Below are 22,672 nucleotides of genomic sequence, written 5' to 3'. Positions count from 1 at the left end.
TCATAGAACCAGCAATTCTAAAAACCGTTCTAGACAATTAAGATTCACTTTAACATCTCATCAAAGACATAGAGCAAACAACCGAGTCTCTAGAACATTCTCCTCTTCAAAGCTTTGATTCCACGATCACACTTACCTTTACCTGCGCCACAACACAAAAGAGAGGCGTAAGTATTACCAGAAATATTTAGTGAGACAATCCTCCCATCTACTGGGCTATACACACAAGCAAAAATATCTCTTCATGCCACAAACAACAAACAATAAGATAAACCAAGCAATACATAAAGCATTCACGACATAAATCGCCGCTGAAGAAGGGTGTCGACCGACACCAGGGGGTGTCGATCGACACTGGTCATCTGTTGTCGACATAAACCACAACTGGTGTCGACTGACACCTTGCTCGACATCCCCGAAACCCTAATAGTGTCGACCAACACCCCCACATGGTGTTAACTGACACCTCCACATGGTGTCGACCGACGCTCGCTAAAGTCCTCGAGTCGTCCTCGCGTTGGTGTCGACCGACACCCTCCTGGTGTCGACCGACACTGATGCCGAACATCGATTTTCTTCAATCAAGAACTCTGAATCTCACCTCCAAACTCCTCCTATGCGGCCCACGCATCTTCAGAAGCAAAACCCAGCCATAAGAGCCACGAAAACTCACAAAGAACTCAAAGGAAACAATCACATAACACTCAAAGTCACATAAATAGAGATCTTAGCTTAGATAAGCCATGGTCATGCACTTACCTTAGCCAAAACAGAGAGATCTCACTAACAATGACGAAAACACATCACCACAAGCTTCTCCCACGTTCTCAGCCTTATATCTCCAACCTCCAAGCCAAAAACTAACAAGAACAGGGACAAAACCTTCAGGAACTCTCAAGAACTTTTGGAAATCACTTTCTCTCTTTTCCACACAAAGGAGGCGACAAAAAATAGGTATATAAACCCAACACGTCGATTTCACATTGTATATACGACCTCCAAACCAAACCAACTCGAACCGACAACCCTAAAATCAAACCAAGCACCAATCGACTTAAGGTATCGACCGACACCACCACTAGTGTCGATCAACACCCTCACCAAATTATCAGAATTTGATTCACGGGTGTCAACAACGGTTAAGTTCCAAATCTCATCCACAATGCCACTAAACATAGTCGCATATTATTATTTCTCTTGTCTACTTTGGGGAGAATCCAATAATCTCGTCTACTTTGGTTTAAATTTAGGTTCAGGCCACTTCTGTAAGCTAGTGAATCACATATTACCCCGGAAACTCAATTTTCTCAATGCCTACGCAAGCTCCTGATATTTTTCTTTGTTTTAATGACTTATTACGGACTCGTAAATACACTCTTTTTTTGTCAACTTATTGACTCATAACTTTGAAAAATAAATAATTGAGAGAAATAAAATAAGTCTATCATGGCAGCCACACACATTTGTTTATGAAATTATTATAACTTATTACTAGTAATAGGGAACGGCCACGCGTTTAGACTCTAGTGGAAGATAGGCTAGTGATTTTAGTCAAATTATTGTATAGTCTGCTATTAATAAATTAACTATAACTATAATTATTATTATACTGAAGCCGTCTTCATGAGCTTGTGAATCATTATTGTATTTTCTAAGAATGCACGATTCTACCATTATTTTTTTAGAATCAGTCTTTTTAATTTTGAATAAAATATTGAACATTGCTGTTACAAGAATACCAATGATGACTTTGCCTTGCTCAAGTAGGTTATTATAAGAAGAACCGACAAAAAAACGAAGACTTGAAAGTAGAAAAAGCACTTCACAAACAAAAATAATGAGTTCTTCATCTTCATCTTCATCTTCCTCCTCCTCTTGTTCTTCTTCTTCTCGCAGTAAATCTATGAATTCAGGATATGTAATCGGACAAAAAGAAGTAACAAGAATCTTGATACTGTTTCTTGGTTTAACTGCTTCATGTCTGGTTTTATACAAAGCAGCTTATCCTCTGCAACGACTTGATCTTCACAAGTTCTCTCTTATCGCTTCTCCATCTCCACCATTACCAAATCTTAACGCATCAGAGATTTCTCCAGAAACAGTAAGCTCTCACCATTAATCAGATCTGATACCTACTCTGTTTCTGCTCTTTATACATACTCTCTCTTGTTATAGCCTTATAGGGTTTGAATCTGTAATTTTGAGACCAATTTTTTTGTTGTTTCAGACAAAACCAAAGCTCAGTTTCAGGGAGATTTTGGAGAACGCGTCGACCAAGAACAGGACAGTGATTATAACCACACTGAACCAAGCTTGGGCAGAGCCAAACTCTTTGTTTGATCTTTTCTTAGAGAGTTTTCGTATCGGACAAGGAACACAACAACTGCTGATACATGTAGTAGTGGTTTGCTTGGATCCTAAGGCGTTTCAACGGTGCTCAGAACTTCATACTAATTGCTACCACATTGAAACCTCAGAAACTGATTTTTCCGGCGAGAAAGTTTACAACACTCCTGATTATCTCAAGATGATGTGGCGCAGAATCGAGCTACTTACTCAAGTTCTTGAGATGGGTTTTAACTTCATCTTCACGGTATTGTCTTAATTTTTCTTTTTATCCCTCTAAGATTCTTCGCTAAATATGTTTCACAATTTTGTAGCAGAACACTTTTTTTTTTCTTCATTCCTATGTGATTTTTTTTTGAAATATAAAATCAACAAACATATCACATTCCGCATGTTTTTTTTTCGTTTACAACCTTTTTTTTAATATAAAATTCAAAAAAAAAAAAAATTAAGTGTGGCTGCTAGGATTCAAGCCCAGGTCTCCACGGCCACAACGTGGAATTCTTACCACAAAACTACACACACTCTTGCATCATATTTACGATTTGAATAATAAATGAAAAAAAATTTCTTGATTTGTAATGTTGTCAATATATCACAGCTAATAATGGCTTACTAGGTAATAACCCATGCTATTTCACGGATAAAATTTTTGTTTAAGATATTACATTTGTAAATATATTTATTTAGTATAAGTGTATAACATTTATAATATAAACTTATATTGGTTTGAATTTATTAAGTTTATGAAAGTTTGAAATATTAATCGTTTCACCATAAATTTTAGATTGACATGATGACAGATCTATATGTAATATGAACCGAATTAGGAAAAAAGATGGCTAGCTACACAAAATATAGGAGAATACATGATCACACATACCAAGTATATTATTGTATCTTCAACTACACGAAGTATATGTATTACATGGCCACATGCATGAACTATATGACGTTATGTGGTCAACATCATAAACATAAAATCCAGTACACCGGTCGACTGACTCCGGCGAAGACCAACGTTGACTCCTGCGTTGATTAAAAAAAAAGTTTTAGAATACATTTTTTTCTTATTATATTAAATCATTAATATTTTTTTATGTATTAAAAACATATTCAATTCAATATCAAAATATTTATATATTCTAATGTATTCATTCTTATAATTAGTTTTTTTAAAAGCTAAAATAATAGTTAAAAATCACTAATAATTATTTTCAAGATATATAATATAAAGGTATTTACAAAAATACTCTTATATATTATATACTCTTTTGCAAACATACCCTCAAATCAAATATATTGTTTTGCTAAAATTAAGTTTTTGTATATTTATCTTTTATATATTAAAGTAAATATTGTGAATTTTTTGTTGTTGTTGTTGTTTACATGTTATTAAGAGTATGTAAATATTATAGTAAAAAGTATCTAAAATTTTGTACAACATTTACTATGCAAACTTTAGAGTAAAGAGTCATATACTCAATCTTTTGCATATTATTTTTCTAATGAAAGTAGTTGAATTTGATTTTATTGATTTTGTAGTATTTAAATAATCTGATTATCAGAGATTTGTATATAATATAATATATATATATATATATATCTTGAAAATAATTATTAATGATTTTTATTTAACCATTAGTTTAGCTTTAAGAAAAAAATAAGTAATTATAAGAATGAATACATTAGAGATATATAAAAATATTTAGATATTAAATTGAATATGTTTTTTAATCATGAAAAACCAAAATGTTTAAATATAATATTTATTATTTTTGATTTTTAATAATAAAAAAAGTTTGGAATACATTTTTTTTTGTCAACGCCGGAGTCAACATCGGTCTTCGCCGGAGTCAGTCAACCAGTGTATCGGATTGTATGTCTATGGTGTTGACCATATAACGTCATATAGATCATGCATGTGACCATGTAATACATATACTTCGTTGAGGATACAATAATATACTTGGTATGTGTGACCATGTATCCTATTATACTTCATGTAGCTAGCCATCTTTTTTCCACCGAATTAGTGATCGGTTAGATTTTTATCAAAATCTTAAAGTATCAAATCACATAAAAACAACAAAAAACTAAAATTTCATGAACCAAATGATTTAAAAATTATTAACCCAGTCAAACCCATCCGCTAAGCCATCCATCAACGGATTTAAATATTTTGAACCGGAAAATGTCTTTGCATCTGTCCCTCTTGAATTCGTTAAATCTGCAGGTAACCCACATGCATTTCAATAAATCATTTTTTCTAGTATATAAAATATATTTAAACCTTAAACACATTTTTTTTATTTTTTTTGTTAAAAACACAATGGCATAGAGCTGTAAATAATAAATCAAAATGATACTAAATAACTAAATGTGTCTCAGCTATTGGTATAATATATTTTTTTTCTTTTTTATTGGACTGGATTTTCTAAATTTTAAGATTTTCTGTAAAAACACTATAACTACATATATATATAATGTTTAACTACATAGTTATCCAAATTAAAATATATATTCATGTCATTTCAATTGGTGATCATACGTTTTTTTTGAGCAAATATAGGTATTGTTTTTAGCAAAAGAATAAACGTTTAGTCAGTTTCAGATGATCTTCGATTCTTTCACCATTAGAGCTTTATAAAATTATTAGAAAGGTAAAATTATTTATATTTCTGAAGATATGATTTTAAATATATATTTTTTACATCTCATAATATACTTATATTATTATATTACAATACATTGTGAAATTAATTTAATTTCAAAATATGTAAGGGATAATATTTCTCAAATTTTTAATAATATTTACAAATTTTAGAATTTATAGGAGCAAAATATTATGTATATAAATAAATTAAATAGCAGTGATAGTTGACAAAAAAAGGAAAAAAAATAGCAGTAGTAGTTTTATGTAATATTATGGAATATTAATGGTAAATAATAAATTGAGGACAGGGGTCTTTGATGACGACATGTCAGCTTTTTTAAGAGAATGCTTCTCTTTTAATATATAACAGATATAATAAACTGTTTCTTGTGTATTCATTTGAATGTAGGACGCAGATATAATGTGGCTTAGAGATCCATTTCCTAGGCTGTATCCAAATGGAGATTTTCAAATGGCATGTGACAGATTTTTCGGAGATCCGTTCGATTCGAACAATTGGGTCAATGGTGGTTTCACATACGTGAGATCAAACAACCGAAGCATTGAGTTTTACAAATTCTGGCACAAGTCTCGTCTGGATTATCCAGAGTTACATGATCAAGATGTGTTCAACAGAATCAAGCATATGCCTTTTGTCTCTGAGATTGGAATCCAAATGAGATTCTTTGATACGGTTTACTTTGGTGGGTTTTGTCAAACGAGCAGAGACATAAACTTGGTTTGCACGATGCATGCTAATTGTTGTATTGGTTTGGAGAAGAAGCTTCATGATCTGAATCTTGTCCTTGATGATTGGAGAAAGTACCTGTCTTTGTCAGAACCAGTGCAGAACACGACGTGGAGTGTTCCTATGAAGTGTTTGGAGGATTGAGCTTTTCTTTTATTATTTTTTTTGAGTTTTGGATGATAGTCAATTTTAATACGAAGAGTTTATTATTGGTGCATGAAATATTGTTTAACTCTCTAGTCTAATCAATTTTTTTTTTTCCAAGTTTTTAATTGTTACAGTTTGTTCCAGCCGAATACCTCCTCCTACTATGGTAATTTTTGTTTGAAATGTGAATTTTGAATAAACTATTGTGAAATGTTACAATTTTGATTGGTCAGAAGGAAAAAAAATCCTGAAAATGTAATGTAACTTCATAAGATTTATCAACCACGAGTATCGTTTGTGTAAGTTTTAATTTTGATTTGGGCCTAGGTTCGTTATATTTTTTTTAACTTAGATGAGAAGGGCTCGAAACCCATGATGCCAACTGCCAAGAGAAGCACACAACACAAATGGCTTGCCAATTTGCCCGTGATGCTCTCGATACTAAGAGTTTCTATAAATACAAATGCAAACTATATTGATAAAATATCATCGTTCTTAGCGGTTCATGTTAGTGCTAAAGAACAAATGTGTTATGTATGATCACCTCAACTTGGTCAGACATCGAACTGAAAAAAACTTGGTTCAACTTGCTTTGCACAAACCAAATAACACAACCACCCAACAAGACAATCGTAACATTCATAATGGACATTAAACTAAGAGAACGTGTTCATGCCTAGATCCAACTACCACTCACGAGCATATATTCCAACATTCATTTGATTGAAACAGTTTTTGTTTTTCTTATCTAACAACTACAATGAAATACTGAAGACAATAAAACATATAACAACAATTTCAGTTGTTGTGTTACAAAGTCTAAAATAAAATTCATTTCTTAATCAGAAAATAAGAAAATATTATGACAGCAATCACTTTGAGAAGAAAATTACAATGAGAAATCGTTGAAATGGAAAATGGTTGAAGTAGCAATTATAAAAATAGTTTATGGACAGGTGAGAGTGAGGTAGAGAGTAAAGATAAACTCTCCATTTTAAAACATTTTAGGATGATGTATCTTTGTTTACAAGACACTAATATTATTATTTTTTATTGAACAACAAAGACTAACATTAGTTTTATATGAATCTCCATTATAAAATGTTTTAGTCGTTAAAAACCATAGTATTTTCTCTATTATTAAATGTATCAAAAACTACCCATTAATTTTCGGAAACTTTTGTCTAAGAAAATAATTAACATAAATATGAAATATCTTTATTTTTCATTTAAATAATTTATTTGACACTAGATTATGATCTGCATGATGTGTGGATTTTAAATTGTCAAATAAAACTAAATAAGATAATATATTAATATTTTGATATTAAAAACTAATTTTTGGAAGTAAATATAAATAATTTTAGTTAGGGAAAAAATATATTCCTATAGATGAAATTTATTTTTTTCTTTATTTTTACATTAATACACTAATCTATATTTCTATATTTAAAATTTATTATATAAATTGTTAGATAATTTAAAATTAAATTATCATCAACCAAAAGTTTTGCCAAACATTCATCATTATGAATATCATTATTGTTAAATTTCAAAAACATTATATATATATATATATATAAAGTTTCAGTTTTGGTATCAGAGCCCTTACGGTTCTAGGTTTAGGTTCACTAGGCTTTGTGCTGTAGATGTTTGGGATTTGCATGCTTTGATTGATTATGTGAGTTAGTCAATTGTGTGTGGCATGGAATCCTAGAACATCCTCTTCAAGCCTACTGTGTGATTCCACTGTGAGTTTACGTTTTTGTGTATGTTTTAATTGTGTGCTTAGCCTTCTGTTCATGGTAGTGCAGATGGTTAGAGAGGATTCTGTTGCTGGTCATGGTCGTGGACGCGGACGTGGTCGTGGTAGGGGCAGAGGCCCAGCAGTTAGTTAGACTACGGACCAGAGTGTGACAGTTGAGGGTGTTGGCGAGTCGCAGGATGTCCAGGAGGATTCCATGAGTGTGGCCGGAGGAGGCGGTGTTGATGCTCCAGTGGTCGGTGATGCTAGGGTCCCGGGTGTGGGAGTCCCAGCGGGAGGAGTCCCTGGTGTCGATTTTGTGGCTATGCTAGCACAGGTCTTGGAGCGGTTATTAGCAGTGGTACCGGTTCAGGCTTAGGAAGTGCCACCAGTGGTGGCAGAGGAGCAGCAGCCAGTGGCTGCGGATGTGGGAGGGCATAGTCGTTATTTGTCTATGCTCAAGGAGATGTGTGGCATCAATACTGCACGGTTTTCGGGTGGTACAGATCCTACTGCTGCAGATTCGTGGAGGACGAGTGTGAAACGTAACTTCCAGACTCTGAGATGTCCTGAGGAGTTTTCCGGTCGAGGTGGTTTTCATTTACCAGCGCGTAGGTGGTCTAAGTTCCTATGACCGAGGGGTGGACATAGGGGTCCACCACTTGGTTGGTGATGCTCAGGTGTGGTGGAGATTAGTGGATGCTAGGAGAGTGCAGAGGGAGATTTCTTGGGCTGACTTTGTCTTGGAGTTACACAGCACATGTTTCCCTAGGGAGGCACTAGATAGGTTGGAGGTGCAGTTCCTTCAGCTAGCTCAGGGGACTCGGTCAGTGTGGGAGCTTGACTTGGAGTTCAGTCGACTTCTATCTTATCGGGGTCATGCTATGGAGTCTGAGGAGGCTCAGATCAGGAGGTTTTTGAGGGCCCTACGTGATGATTTGAGGGTTCACTGTAGAGGGCGGAGCTATGCTACGCGTGCAGAGCTGGTTGAGACTGCGGCAGAGATCGAGGAGGATATCCGGGCACAGTCAGTGGCGGTTAGTCCAGCAGTTCAGCCTAGTAAGGCTCAGCATCATGGAGGTTCTAGCAAGGGCGACAAGCCTGCGCAGGGAACCAAGAGGAGGTGGGAGGCTAGGCAGAGGCCGAGTGGTGCGAGTTGCTTCGGGTGTGGGAGCAAGGATCACAAGGTTGCTAGCTGTCCCAAGAGGAGTGCTCCGACGGCAGCGGCTCGTGTATTCTATCATTGCAGGGAGCCAGGGCACATCAGGCCCTTGTGTCCCAAGTTGCAGCCGGTAGCAGTGGCAGCGTTGCAGTAGGTGCAGCCGGGAGGGCAGCAGGTCACACGGACTGAGCAGGCGCCACGGGTTTACATGACTGCAGAGACTGGTGGAAAGAGTGCCGGGGCGATCACAGGTATAATTTCTGGTACTCAACCTTTGTGAATTTCAGTAGGTCCAGCTTTTATGTTTTTCCTGTGATAAGTGTTAGGTTCTCAACACATAAGATTTGTGTAGGGACCTTGTTGGTGGGCGGGTTTAAGTCCCACGTCATGTTTGATTTTGAAGCTTCTCATAGCTTCACTACTCCGGAGTGTGCAGAGAGTGTGGGGATCAGAGGGGATCCCGGGGAGCGTACAGGAGTTGTCAGAGTTGCGGGAGGCAAGTTCCTGAGGGTTATTGGACAAGCTAGAGGAGTTGATATTTAGATTGCAGGAGAGTCTTGGCCAGCAGATTTGCTTATCAGTCCAGTGGAGTTGTATGATGTTATTCTCGGGATGGATTGGTTGCATCGGCATATGGTGCATTTGGATTGTCATCGGGGTAGAGTGGAGTTTGAGCGTCTAGGAGCGAATTTGGTTTTTCAGGGTATTAGACCGACTTCAGGGAGTCTCGTGATCTCGTCCATTCAGGCTGGGAAGATGATCGAGAAGGGCCGAGAGGCTTATTTGGTTACTATATCAATGCCAGAGTCAGTGGAGAAGTCTGCGGTTAGCGGTATTCCGGTTGTTGAGGAATTTGAGGATGTGTTTCAGTCATTGCAGGGATTACCACCATCTCGGTCTGATCCTTTCACGATTGAACTGGAACCGGGGACGACGCCGTTATCCAAGGCTCCTTACAGAATGGCTCTAGCAGAGATGGCAGAGCTGAAAAAGCAGCTAGAGGATTTGTTGAGTAAGGGATTCATCCATCCTAGTGTATCGCTGTGGGGAGCGCCGGTGTTATTTGTCAAGAAGAAGGATGGGAGTTTCCGGTTGTGTATTGATTACCGGGGTTTGAACCGAGTCACTGTGAAGAACAAGTACCCTCTTCCCATGATGTATGAGTTGTTGGATCAGTTGTGGGGTGCTACTTGGTTCTCCAAGGTAGATCTGGCCTCAAATTATCATCAGATACCGATAGATGAGGTAGATGTGAGGAAGACGGCTTTCAGGACGAGGTATGGGCATTATGAGTTTGTGGTGATGCCTTTCGGGTTGACTAACGCGCCAGCATCGTTTATGAGGTTTATGAACAGCGTGTTTCAGGAGTTTCTGGATGTGTCTGTCATCATCTTCATCGACGATATCCTGGTATTTTCTAAGAGTCCTGAAGAGCATGCAGTGCATTTGAGCGCAGTTCTAGAGAAGTTGGGGGAGCAGAAGTTGTTTGCTAAGTTGAGCAAGTGCAGTTTTTGGCAGCGTGAGATGAGTTTTTTGGGTCACATTGTTTCTGCAGAGGGAGTTTCCGTAGATCCGGAGAAGATTCAGGCTATCAGGGATTGGCCTAGACCACAGAATGCCACAGAGATCAGGAGTTTCTTTTGTTTGGCAGGTTACTACAGGAGTTTTGTACAGGCATTGCAAGCAGAGCACGTCCGTTAACTAAGTTGACAGGGAAGGATGATCCTTTTGTTTGGTCATAGGAGTGTGAAGATGGCTTTTCAAGCCTTAAGAAGATGTTGACTACTAAGCCAGTGTTGGCTTTGCCTGAGCAGGGAGAACCCTATGTGGTTTATACTGATGCATCCAGAGTTGGTTTAGGGTGTGTGTTGATGCAGCATGGGAAGGTGATTGCCTACGCTTTGCGGCAGTTGCGGAAGCATGAGGACAACTGATAAGCGGATTTTCACCCAGGGTATCAATTCCCTATGCAGCTGTACTACAAAGGGTTATCAATCCAAATGGTTGTTTATGCTAGCAGGTAGGATGCAATCAGAACAATGCAAGTCAAGCCAAACAAAACAATAAAGGGTTTTGTCTAAAAATCCTAAAATAATAAACGAAAAGAGTACAAACAAGGAACCACATGACCTAAGCACTCGATGCAAGCATTCGAGTACAGGATCGGGTGGGGTGATCGAGTAAACAAATGAAGTATGAACAACTCGAGGGGTTACTCGAAGCATGTGATCGTGTACCTGTTCGGGTAAGGGATCGAGTGATGAAATAAAATGCAAGCAGTTAAAATACGAAAGCTTCTAAGGATGGGGTAATCAACTCCTAAGTGTTCCTGACCAATACAGATGTCTTACATGCCTCAAGCAAATATTCCCTAGACAATGAACCTCTAAAATCGTGTTAAAACACTCTCGTGATAGAAACAATCGACCTTGAACACTCCCCTACCCAACTCTCGTTGGAGAAACATGACCAAGCAGGCAATAAGAACCGATTCATTATTGTCAATAAACCCCTTACTCATCTAATCTCTTAAGATAAGTGAGTAAATCTCTAGAATTGGTTGATTCAAGCATCTCATCTACACCTCTTGGTGGTAAAACACCTTAGATCTAATCTCACCCTCTCGGTTTGTTGACAGCATTAAGAACACCAACCTAGAAGGGAATCTATAAAACATATACAATCAAACTAAGACATCCTAACCGATCAAGAACACAAAATCATCTATCCCATCTTTAGAAACTTTACTACACTACTCGGAAATCATTGCAAGAAACATAAAAGCATATATGAACGAAAATTGCATTGTATTAAAAGATAGAGTAGAGAAATAAAGAGTACAAAATAGAAATCTAAAGAAATGACAAAAAGATATAAAATAAATCCTAACAAAAGTGGAAAAGAGTTTTGAGTCGCTCAGTTCTCTCTCAGAAGCTCTCGCTCTCTGGTTTGAGGGTCTGCGGCATGCTCGTTTGCAAGGAAGAAGAGGGGGGGGGGTTTATATATGGAAACCCCTTTGACCTAGCTTTCCAGTCCTGCCCGAGGGTCTACTCGATGGGGTACACGAGGATAAGGTCGGGTTATTCCTTGGGTCGATCTTCAGGTTGTTCTTCCTGCTCTTGGATCCTCCTCGATCGTGTTGGGGTTCAGACTGTTCTTCCAGCTCGATGGCTCCTTCGGGTACATGCTCAGATTTGTCCTTGTTTCTCCCCATTTTGGGCTCTAAAGCACCTGTTTTCATCCAAAGTATGCAAATGCAAGAATGCAACACCCTAAATGGCCTAAAAGTGAATTCCTAAAGTTAATGACCTAAAAATGCTAAGTTAGAGGTATGAACAATGCAAAATATGGACAAAAAGGGATGCTAAAAACATATAAATTAGAGAGTTATCAGACCCCCAAACTTAAATTTTGCTAGTTCTCTAGCAAGGAAGTAAGAGGGTGCAGTTTGAAAGCGGGTACTCATAACCTTTATATGCTAAGTGAAGGATTCAAGCTATAGTCCTTAAAGATAGTTTAATGGTGCCAAGATCAATCAACATACTTACAAATATTTTTCTATGCTTATTGCCATGCATCGATCTAGTTCAACCTCCAACTAAGATAGAGAACATCTCTTTCACATTGTGTTTGGCGAATTCTTGCAAATGGGAGGTGAATCAAGCTCAATCGGTTTCAATGGTAAGGCTTTTAGTAAGGTGGTTTCAAACAAATTCTTTGGGTGGTTTTCTCTCAAAAGAAGGAATGCTAGACAATTGTGAAAACTATCTAAGGCCGAGAACAATTTGGGCATACAAAGCTTACCTTTTGATGATCTACCCTTTTCTCATTCACTTTCTCTCTTGTTTTTTTATAGTATCAAACTCCCTAGAATTAAACTACCCGCAACCTTGATTTTAACTCTTTTTTTTTACTCCCTAAGGTTTAGACTTTAAAACTTCTAGCTCCCTTTTTTTTTTATATTCTTTCTTTGCTTAACTCCTAATATATATATATATATATATCTTTTCTTTTCTTTCGATGAGACTATAGCAAGATCTTCTCTTTTTTTATATATAATTTAGAGACTTAGAGCTAATTTATTCTAACCTTAGGGACTTTTTCTCTTTTTTTTTTATTTCACAACCCAACCCCAAATAAACATTCTAACTACCTATCTTTCAAAATCGAATCTATTAGCTAGTTCAAATTCTTACCTAGCTAAATCAAGAGGCAGTTCTTTGTCGTTCTCAATACTCTCAAGGTTTCACAACCTATAGCATAATGAAAGAGGCCTCACTCAAAAATTCACAACAAGGTTTGAAAGAAAGGTTTGGGTTTATGGGTAAGACAAATAAATCGGGTTAAACGAAAAGATTGGTAAAAATGGAGTGCTAACCCGATTTTGAGTTACCATGAGCAAGTATTCAAGTTCCATAAGCAAGACAATTAAAGTTCAAATTAAATCCAATAATATAGAGATGTTCTAATGTTCAAGCAAGTGGAGGAAGCATTCAAACGATACAAGGGTCTAAGCAAAGATTTTTCATTTTTTTCCAAAGACTAATCTAGCAACAATGAACTGTGATTAAGGGCTATAGCTTCAATTCTAAGGTTTGATTTTAAACAAAGTAGTTTTAATCATTGTCCCCTAAGATGCATATGCAACAATCCTATATGAAACAAACTAGACTCAATCCTAATATGTAAATGCAACTACATGAACACTCTTTTTTTTTTTTTCAAATTTTTTGGGCTTTTTAATGCACATAGATGCAGACTCAAATGAATGAAACTAGCATGCAAAAATTTGAAATAATAAAAATAAGAAAATAAAACACAATATTAAATACATTCTAGCTCCCTCCCCCAAACTTAAATTACACAGTCCCTGTGTAAATAATAGTTGGAAAAAGAATCCAAGAATCACACAAAATGAATTAAATTAAATGCAATGATATATACAAGTGTGGATGAATTGGTACCACATGGGTTGGAGAAGAAGGAGGTTGCAGCAGCCTCCATACTCGCCAACATGTAGCCAGGGTCATCTCCGGCTTCAGCAGGTGACGGTGTTTGCTCGTCAGAGAGCTCAGAAATGCGCACGGACGACTTACTTGGATCAGCATCCGAGGGGTTGATCGAGGGTGGGATCGCGTAGCTCATCGGGTAGGGTATCGGGTAGTATGACAGAAATGGCGGAAGAGGTCCAGAATGATCACCCCTGTATCCACTAGCAGGGTGCATCGTGTATGGCATCGTGAATGGCATCTTTTAAGGCGGAGGGAAAATACCTGCGTACTCACCCGATTGGGTGCTCGATGGGTGCATCGGATAGTTCATCGTGTATCCCATCAGGTTGGGCGTCGGGTAAGCGTCAGAATGGCTTCTCCGCGATGCCTCAGGTCGGGTGATGTTCTCCTCAGCTTGGGGCTCGTATGATGATGCCCTGTGAGGTGCTGGAGGTGGCAGTCCTTGAGTTCCTCCTAGCGTTCCGCTTCTCCCCATCCAATTTGGTGCGTATGCCGAGGTAGGGGCTGAGGCACAGCTTGCCTTGTCTTGCAGCTCCTTGATCTGATCTCCCATTGCCTTCACCGAGCCAGTCAGGTCATTTACCTTCTTCGCCAAGAACTTGTTCATCCTCTTCAGCCATCCGATCCACTTGTGAGCTTCCCTCACTCCAACCGGTTGCTTTTGAGAGCATACACACTCCTCAAAATCGAATTCCTCCGAGCTATCTCCCTGTCTCTGCCCAGTCTCCTCTCTCTTCTCAGCTTCGGACTCCTCCTCCGGGTTGTACAGCTCCTCCAAAGGTGGTGCGAAGTCGATGTTATTTCCCAACCGAACCTTGGTGCATATGACGTTTGGTAGGACCATTTGTGCAGCTCCGGCGTCATATGGGATCTTGAGCGGATTTGGAGCTTGTGGACTTGTAGGGGATCTTGTCTCCTATTGTCAGCCATAGGGATCTCATTTCCTCTTTGCTAACCTCCATTCCTTCTCCACTACCAGCTTTGAAGCCATATAGCTTCTCCATCTCTTTGAAACTGAGTCGGTAGTCCTTGTTCCTCACGGAGAAGGTGATGAACCCGATCCCCCCATCGGGTAGTAGGGTCAGGTGGTCCTCGAAATAATGCAGCTTCAAGGTCGAAAGGAAATGGACTGTCTCCTCCTCATATGCTTCGAGGTGGGCTCGCATCATATGGCCCAGGTGGCACATATCAAACAGAAACTCAACATCTCTAGCGATGCCCAACTGCTTCATGGTCCCACGGTGAGGGTATCAGGTACCAACAAAACTCATCTTTCGGAGCACTGGTTCGAGAATCACAAACTGAAGAACAACCCGAAGTGGAACCCGATGACCTACACGATAGTGTTGATCGGATGATGCATCGAGTAGATATTGAAAAGAGAGATCAGCCTCAAACACCTGCACTAGTAGAAGGGGAGTTGGAGGAAAGGTTCAATGCTGCACTTGACATTCAGCTGGAGGCGCTTGCAAAGCGAATGGCTAAGCGTAAAGCTCCATCACCTAAGATTTTACCCCCACACGAGCTTCAAAAGGAAGCTGCCAAGGAAGCAGCTCGATTGGAGGATGAGGTTAAGGAAGCTGTCAAGGAGATCGGTTTTGAGTTTCTGAGAAGTGGAGTTTGCTTGGATCCTGAGGTGAGAATTGAGGAAAAACTTGAAGATCCTGGCTCTTTCACCTTGCCGTGTTCGATAGGACTTTGGATCTTCAAGAACTGTTTGTGTGACCTTGGAGCTTCGGTTAGCATTTTGCCGCTTTCTGTTGCCAACAAGCTGGGATTCACTGATTTTAAACCAAGTAAATTGTATTTGGTTCTGGCTAATAGGATAGTGAGGCATCCGATTGGTATCCTAGAAAATCTGCCTCTCAGGATTGGAAGATTGGAAGTGCTTACCAACTTCATGTTCCTTAATATGGACAAGGAACCAGATGATCCACTGGTTCTAGGGAGACCATTCTTGGCAACAGTTGGTGTTGTGATTGAGGTGAAACAAGGTAAGATCAGAATAGAGCATGGTGAGCATTTCAAGATGGAGTTTGATGTGAAGAAAGGGATTAAGAGGCCAACCATTGATGATCAAATTTTCACTACAAAGACCAAACAAAAGAAGGTGCAACATCTTGAAGAGGTCAACACCACATTTGCCTTAGAACCTGGACAAAACCTGGAAAATCTGTTGAACCAGCCTGCTACATTGGAGAGGATTCCAGAACCTCTTCCACATGGACCCCATGCTTAAGGAGCATGAAGAGTCAAGCTTAGTGACTTTAAACTAGCTCACTTGGGAGGAAATCCCAAAGGTATCTTTTGTTCTGTTTTAATTTTAATTTATTTGTTTTATCTTACTTTTCTATTCTTTTTGAATTTTCATTAAAAAAATGGAAAATTGAAAAGAGGAAAATTGGGGAACCCGAGGGTCAACCCGACACCGTACTCGACGCGCCTGATCGTGTCTCTGCTCGAGTGGCGAGTGAAGTCCGAATTCCGCAAGAAAGCTCACTCTCGGTGAAGCCCTCCAACCAAACCCTAGCCTATTTAAGGGGTTTCAAGATTCTTCTCCCTCATTACCACCGATAAGTTTCCCCTCTACTCTAAAAGCTTTTTAGTTTCCATAAGTTTCTATTATCTCTCGATTTCAAGCTTTATCGATTTTCTTTGGAGACTAACCCTATTAACCTCGAGACCTAGCCTTTCTTTTTCTTCTCAAGGAATCAAACATGGAGCCAATTGCTAAAACTTACCAAAGGAAGGGAAGAAGATCCACCTCCACTGCTGCTACAACCAGAGGGCCGTCGAAGTTCGAGAGTCTCAAGGGAGAGGAAACGTTCCACATTCCCAACCGTTGGCTGGACGTTTTGCCTCCCCAACCCGATGCACAACCCGATCCACCACCCGACCTGATGTCGAGTAACCGATCGAGTAGGCCCCCGAGTTCGCTCACCGAGTCCAATGGCGAGTTTTGTCCGCCGTTCTCCTCTACGTAGGGACCTGACTACGTCTGAAAAAACCCTTACCGACCCTATGGAGGTCAATTCTGATGCTGGAGGAGAAGAGCAAGGGGAGATCCAAACCTCTCGATCAAGGAACAGAGCCGCGGTTGCAAGGGGGAAGAGACCGGCTTCAAAGAAGGCTGAGAAGTTAGTTGAGAGAGCGGTTGAGGAAGAAGATCAACACGCCGAGGAGGAGGAAAGAGAGAGAGAAGAGGAGCAGAGAGAGAGGACCCGCCAAGCCTCGCGGAGGCTGAAACAGAAGGAAGTAGACACTCCGGCGAGACTATTCAAAGTCTTCAAGAAGATGAGCTTCGTTGGAACCCGATACCCTCACCCCGAGACCATGAAGATGTTGGGCATTGCAAGGGATGTCGAGTTTCTGTTTGGCATGTGCCGCCTGGGCCAGATGATTCGAGCCCACCTCGAATCATATGAGGAGGAGACGGTCCACTTCCTTTCAACCTTGAAGCTGCAATATTTCGAGGACCACCCGACCCTACTAACCGATGGGGGGATCGGGTTCATCACCTTCTCCGTGAGGAACAAGGACTATCGACTCAGTTTCAAGGAGATGGAGAAGCTGTATGGCTTCAAAGCTGGTAGTGGAGAAGGTATGGAGGTTAAGAAGGAGGATATGAGGTCCCTATGGCTGACAATAGGAGACAAGCACCCCTACAAGTCCACAAGCTCCAAATCCGCTCAAATAAGGAGCCCTATCTTGAGGTATTTTCACAAGTCCCTCGCATGCACTCTTTTTGCTAGAAAAGAGACTGGGAATGTGAACGACCATGAGCTTCAGCTGTTAGATATTGCACTGTGTGGAGTTTTGGATAGCGCTAGGGATGGAACACCACTAGTAGGAGATGTTGCTGATACTAGTATGGTGTTTGTGTTACTCGATCAATTCCTCTACTTGAAATCGTGGGCCGTGAAAAGAAGAGAAGGAGGCGGAGAGATCTCTATTGGGGGACTAGTCACACCAATCCTAGTGGCATGCGATGTGCCCTTGAAGGGAATTGTGCATGAACCAAGATGGCTGGATGCGGATTACCTCGTGCTGGCGAGATTTTTGGCCTATGAGAGGCCTAATGACATGATGCTATTCAAGTTTGTCCATCCAACCATCGGAGCTGCTCAAATGATCCTACCCAATGCCATATGCACCAAGGTTCGGCTAGGAAACAACATTGACTTCGCACCACCTTTGGAGGAGCTGTACAAACCGGATGAGGAGTCTGAAGCTGAGAAGAGAGAGGAGACCGGGCAGAGACAGGGAGATAGCTCGGAGCAGTTCGATTTTGAGGAGTATGTATGCTCTCAAAAGCAACCGGTTGGAGTGAGGGAAGCTCACAAGAGGATCGGTTGGCTGAAGAGGATGAACAAGTTCCTTACCAAGAAGGTAAAAGACCTTGCTGGTTCGGTGAAGACAATGGGAGGTCAAATCAAGGAGTTGCAAGACAAGACAAGCTGTACCTCAGCTACTACCTCGGCACAAGCACCCGTTCGGATGGGGAGAAGCGGACCGCTAGGAGGAACTCGAGGACTGCCACCTCCGGAACCTCAATGAGCATCATCATACGAGCCCCAAGCTGAGGAGAACATCACCCGACCAGAAGCATCGAGGAGAAGCCATTCTGATGCTTACCCAACGCCCAACCCGATGGGATACACGATGAACTATCCGATGCACCGGTCGAGAACCCAATCGGGTGATTATGCTTGTATTTTCCCTCCACCCTACCAGATGCACTTGACGATGCCGTACACGATGCACCCTGCGAGTGGATACACGGGTGATCATTCTGGACCTCTTCCGCCATTTCCGTCATACTACCCGATCCCCTACCCGATGAGCTACGCGATCCCACCCTCGATCAACACCTCAGATGCTGGTCCGAGTAAGTCGTCTATGCGCATTTCTGAGCTCTCTGACGAGCAAACACTGGCACCTGCTGAAGCCGGCGACGACCCTGCCTACACGTTGGCGAGTATGGAGGCTGCTGCAACCTCCTTCTTCTCCAACCCATGATGAGGTACCAATTTCATCCAACACTTGTATATACCATTGCATTTAGTTTAATTCATTTTGTGTGATTCTTGGATTCTTTTCCAACTTTTACTTACACAGGACTGTGTAATTTAAGTTTGGGGGAGGGTCCTAGAATGTATTTAACGTTATGTTTTATTTTCTTATTTTTATTATTTCAAATTTTTACATGCTAGTTTTATTCATTTGAGTCTGCATCTATGTGCATTAAAAATCCAAAAAATTTGAAAATTTTTGAAAAAAAAAAAAAAAGAATAAAAAAAAAAAGAGTGTTCATGTAGTTGCTTTTACATATTAGAATTGAGTCTAGTTTGTTTCATATAGGATTGTTGCATATGCATCTTAGGGGACAATGATTAAAACCACCTTGTTTAAAATCAAACCTTAGGATTGAAGCTATAGCCCTTAGTCATAGTTCATTGTTGCTAGATCAATCTTTGGAAAAAAAATGAAAAATCTTTGCTTAGACCCTTTGTGTCGTTTGAATGCTTCCTCCACTTGCTTGAACATTAGAACATCTCTATATTATTGGATTAAATTTGAACTTTAATTTTCTTGCTTATGGAACTTGAATACTTATTCATGGTAACTCTAAACTCGGGTTAGCACTCCACTTTTTACCAATCTTTTCATTTAACCCAATCCATTTGTCCTACCCATGAACCCAAACCTTTCTTTCAAACCTTGTTGTGAATTGTTGAGTGAGGCCTTTTTCGTTGTGCTATAGGTTGTGAAACCTTGAGAGTATTGAGAACGACAAAGAACTGCCTCTTGATTTAGCTAAGTTAGATTTGAACTAGCTAATAGATTCGGTTTTGAAAGATAGGTGGTTAGAATGTTTATTTGGGGTTGGGTTGTGGAATAAATAAATAAAAAAAAAAAAAAAAAAGTCCCTAAGGTTAGAATCAATTAGCTCTAAGTCTTTAAGTAAAAAAAAAAAAAAAAAAATTCTTGCTATAGTCTCCTAGAAAGAAAGAAAATGATATATATATTTATATTAAAAGTTTAGCAAAGAAAAATAAAACAAAAAAAAAGAGAAAAGAGAAAGACCTAGAAATTCAAAGTCTAAAAGTCTCAACCTTAGGGAGTAAAAAAAAAAGAGTTAAAATCAAGGATGTGGGTAGTTTAATTCTAGGGGGTTTAAATAAATAAAAAAAGAGTGAATGAGAAAAGGGTAGATCATCAAGAGTTAAGCTTTGTATGCCCAAATTGTTCTCAGTCTTAGATAGTTTTCACAACTGTCTAGCATTTCATCTTTTGAGAGAAAACCACCCAAAGGATTTGATTGAAACCACCTTACTAAAAAGCCTTACCATTGTAACCGATTGAGCTTCATTCACCTTCCATTTGCAAGAATTCGCCAAACACTTAATTGAATGTGACAGAGATGTTCTTTATCTTTAGTTGGAGGTTGAGCTAGATCGATGCATGGTGATAAGCATAGAAAAATATTTGTAAGTATGTTGATTGATCTTAGCACCATTAAACTATCTTTAAGGACTATAGCTTGAATCCTTCGCTTAGCATTTTTAAGGTCATGAGTCCCCACTTTCAAACCGTACCCTCTTACTTCCTTGCTAGAGGACTAGCAAGATTTAAGTTTGGGGATCTGATAACTCTCCTTTTTATAAGTTTTTAGCATCCTTTTTTTGTCCATATTTTGCATTGTTCATACCTCTAACTTAGCATTTTTAGGCCATTAACTGTAGGAATTCACTTTTAGAGCATTTAGGGTGTTACATTTCTGCATTATATTTTGGATGAAAACAGGTGCTAAAGAGCCAAAAATGGGGAAAAACAAGGACAACTCGAGAATGTACCCGAAGGAGCCATCGAACTATAAGAACAAGTCCGAACCCCAACATGATCGAAGAGGATCCAAGAGCATGAAGAGCAACCCGAAGATCCACCCGAGGAGTAACCCGACTTCACCCTCATGTACCCCATCGAGTAGACAATGGGGCAGGTCTGGGAAGCTAGGTCAAACGGTTTCCATATATAAACCCCCTCTTTCCCTAGCTCGCAAAGGAGCATGCCGCAGACCCTCAAACCAGAGAGCGAGAGCTTCTGTGAGAGAACTGAGCGACTCAAATATTTTCTTCTTGTTTTGCATTTTTATTTTGTAGTTTTCTTAGATTTCTATCATGTACTCCTTCTACTCTACTTTATCTTTTAATACAATGTCATTTTTATTCATTTTGATTGCTTTGTTATTCGTTTCTATGTCCGAGTAGTGTAGTAAAGTTTCTAGGGATGGGATAGATGATTTTGTGTTCTTTATCAGTTAGGATGCTTTAGTTGATTGTAAATAATTGATAGATTTCCTTCTAGGTTGGTGTTCTTAATGTTGTCAACAGACCAAAAGGTTGAGATTAGATCTAGGGCGTTTGCAAATGCTACAGGCCGAAAGGAGTAGATAAAATGCTTGATTTAGCCAATGCTAGAAGTTTACTTAACTCTGAGTAAGAAATTAGATGAGTTTAAGTCTACTGACAATAATGAATCGTTCTTAATGCCTGCTTGTTCATATTGCTAGTGCGACAGTGTGGTAATGTGTTCAAGGTTGATTGTTGCTAGTGCGAAAGTGTGGTGACAAGGTTTTAGAGGTTCATTGTCTAGGAAATAATTGCTTGAGGCATGTAAGGCATCTATACTGGTCTAGGATACTTAGGATTCGATTACCCCCATCCTTAGGAACTTTCGTATTTCCATCATTTGCATTTTCTTCACTTACTCGACTACCTACCCGATCAGGTACACGATAACCTGCATCGAGTAATACCTCGAGCTGTTCATATCTCACTTGCATACTCGATCACCCCACTCGATCCTGTACTCGATTGCTTGCATCGAGTACTTAGGTTGTGTGGTTTCTTGTTTATATTCTTTTCTCTTCTTTATTTTAGGATTGTTAGAACCAAAACCTTATCTGCTTGGCTTGACTTGTATTGTACTGATCATATCCTTCCTGCTAGCAATAGACAACCATTTGGATTGATAACCTTTTGTACTACAACTGCATAGGGGATCGATACCCTGGGTGAAAACCTGTCTATCATCATCTAATCTCTTACTCAGAGTCAAGTAAACCTCTAGCATTGGCTAAATCATGCATCTTATCTACACCTCTCGGTCGCTAAAACGCCTAGATCTAATCTCAACCTCTCGGTCTGTTGACAGCATTAAGAACACCAACCTAGAAGGAAATCCATCAATCATTTACAATCAAACTAAGGCATCCTAACCAATCAAGAACACAAAATCATCTATCCCATCCCTAGAAACTTTACTACACTACTCGGACATGATAACAAGGAACAAAACAACGAAAATGAATGAAAATTGCATTGTATTAAAAGATAGAGTAGAGTAGAAAGAGTACAAGATAGAAATCTAAGAAAACTACAAAATAAAAATGCAAAACAAAAAGGAAAATATTTGAGTCGCTCAGTTCTCTCACAGAAGCTCTCGCTCTCTGGTTTGAGGGTATGCGGCGTGCTCATTTGCGAGCTAGGGGAAGATGGGGTTTATATATGGAAACCCTTTTGACCTAGCTTCCCCGACCTGCCGATGGTCTACACGATGGGGTACACGAGGGTGAAGTCGGGTTACTCCTCGGGTGGATCTTCGGGTTGCTCTTCATGCTCTTGGATCTTCCTCGATCGTGTTGGGGTTCGGACTTGTTTTTGAATGTCGATGGCTCCTTCGGGTACATGCTCGGGTTGTCCTTGTTTTTCCCCATTTTTGGCTCTTTAGAACCTGTTTTCATTAAAAATATGCAAATGCAGAAATGCAACTCCCTAAATAGTCTAAAAGTGAA

The 22,672-nt window shown here is 39.5% G+C and overlaps 1 protein-coding gene across 1 annotated transcript; it reads left to right on the top strand.

Annotated features, from left to right (window-relative positions):
* Positions 1-1,756: 1,756 nt before the first annotated feature.
* Positions 1,757-5,987, top strand: LOC104771663 (uncharacterized protein At4g15970-like). The gene is made up of 3 exons (XM_010496234.3): positions 1,757-2,101; positions 2,228-2,593; positions 5,412-5,987. The coding sequence occupies exons 1-3, from the start codon at positions 1,838-1,840 to the stop codon at positions 5,892-5,894; spliced, it is 1,113 nt and encodes a 370-aa protein (XP_010494536.2). The 5' UTR covers positions 1,757-1,837; the 3' UTR covers positions 5,895-5,987.
* The last annotated feature ends 16,685 nt before the right edge of the window (positions 5,988-22,672 follow it).

The sequence above is a fragment of the Camelina sativa genome, chromosome 20 (assembly GCF_030686135.1).
Source record: "Camelina sativa cultivar CO46 ecotype springtype chromosome 20, ASM3068613v1".
NCBI classification, from domain to species: Eukaryota; Viridiplantae; Streptophyta; class Magnoliopsida; order Brassicales; family Brassicaceae; genus Camelina; species Camelina sativa.
The sequence above is the reverse complement of the archived record's forward strand: the minus strand, read 5'-3'. Positions and strand labels throughout refer to the sequence as shown.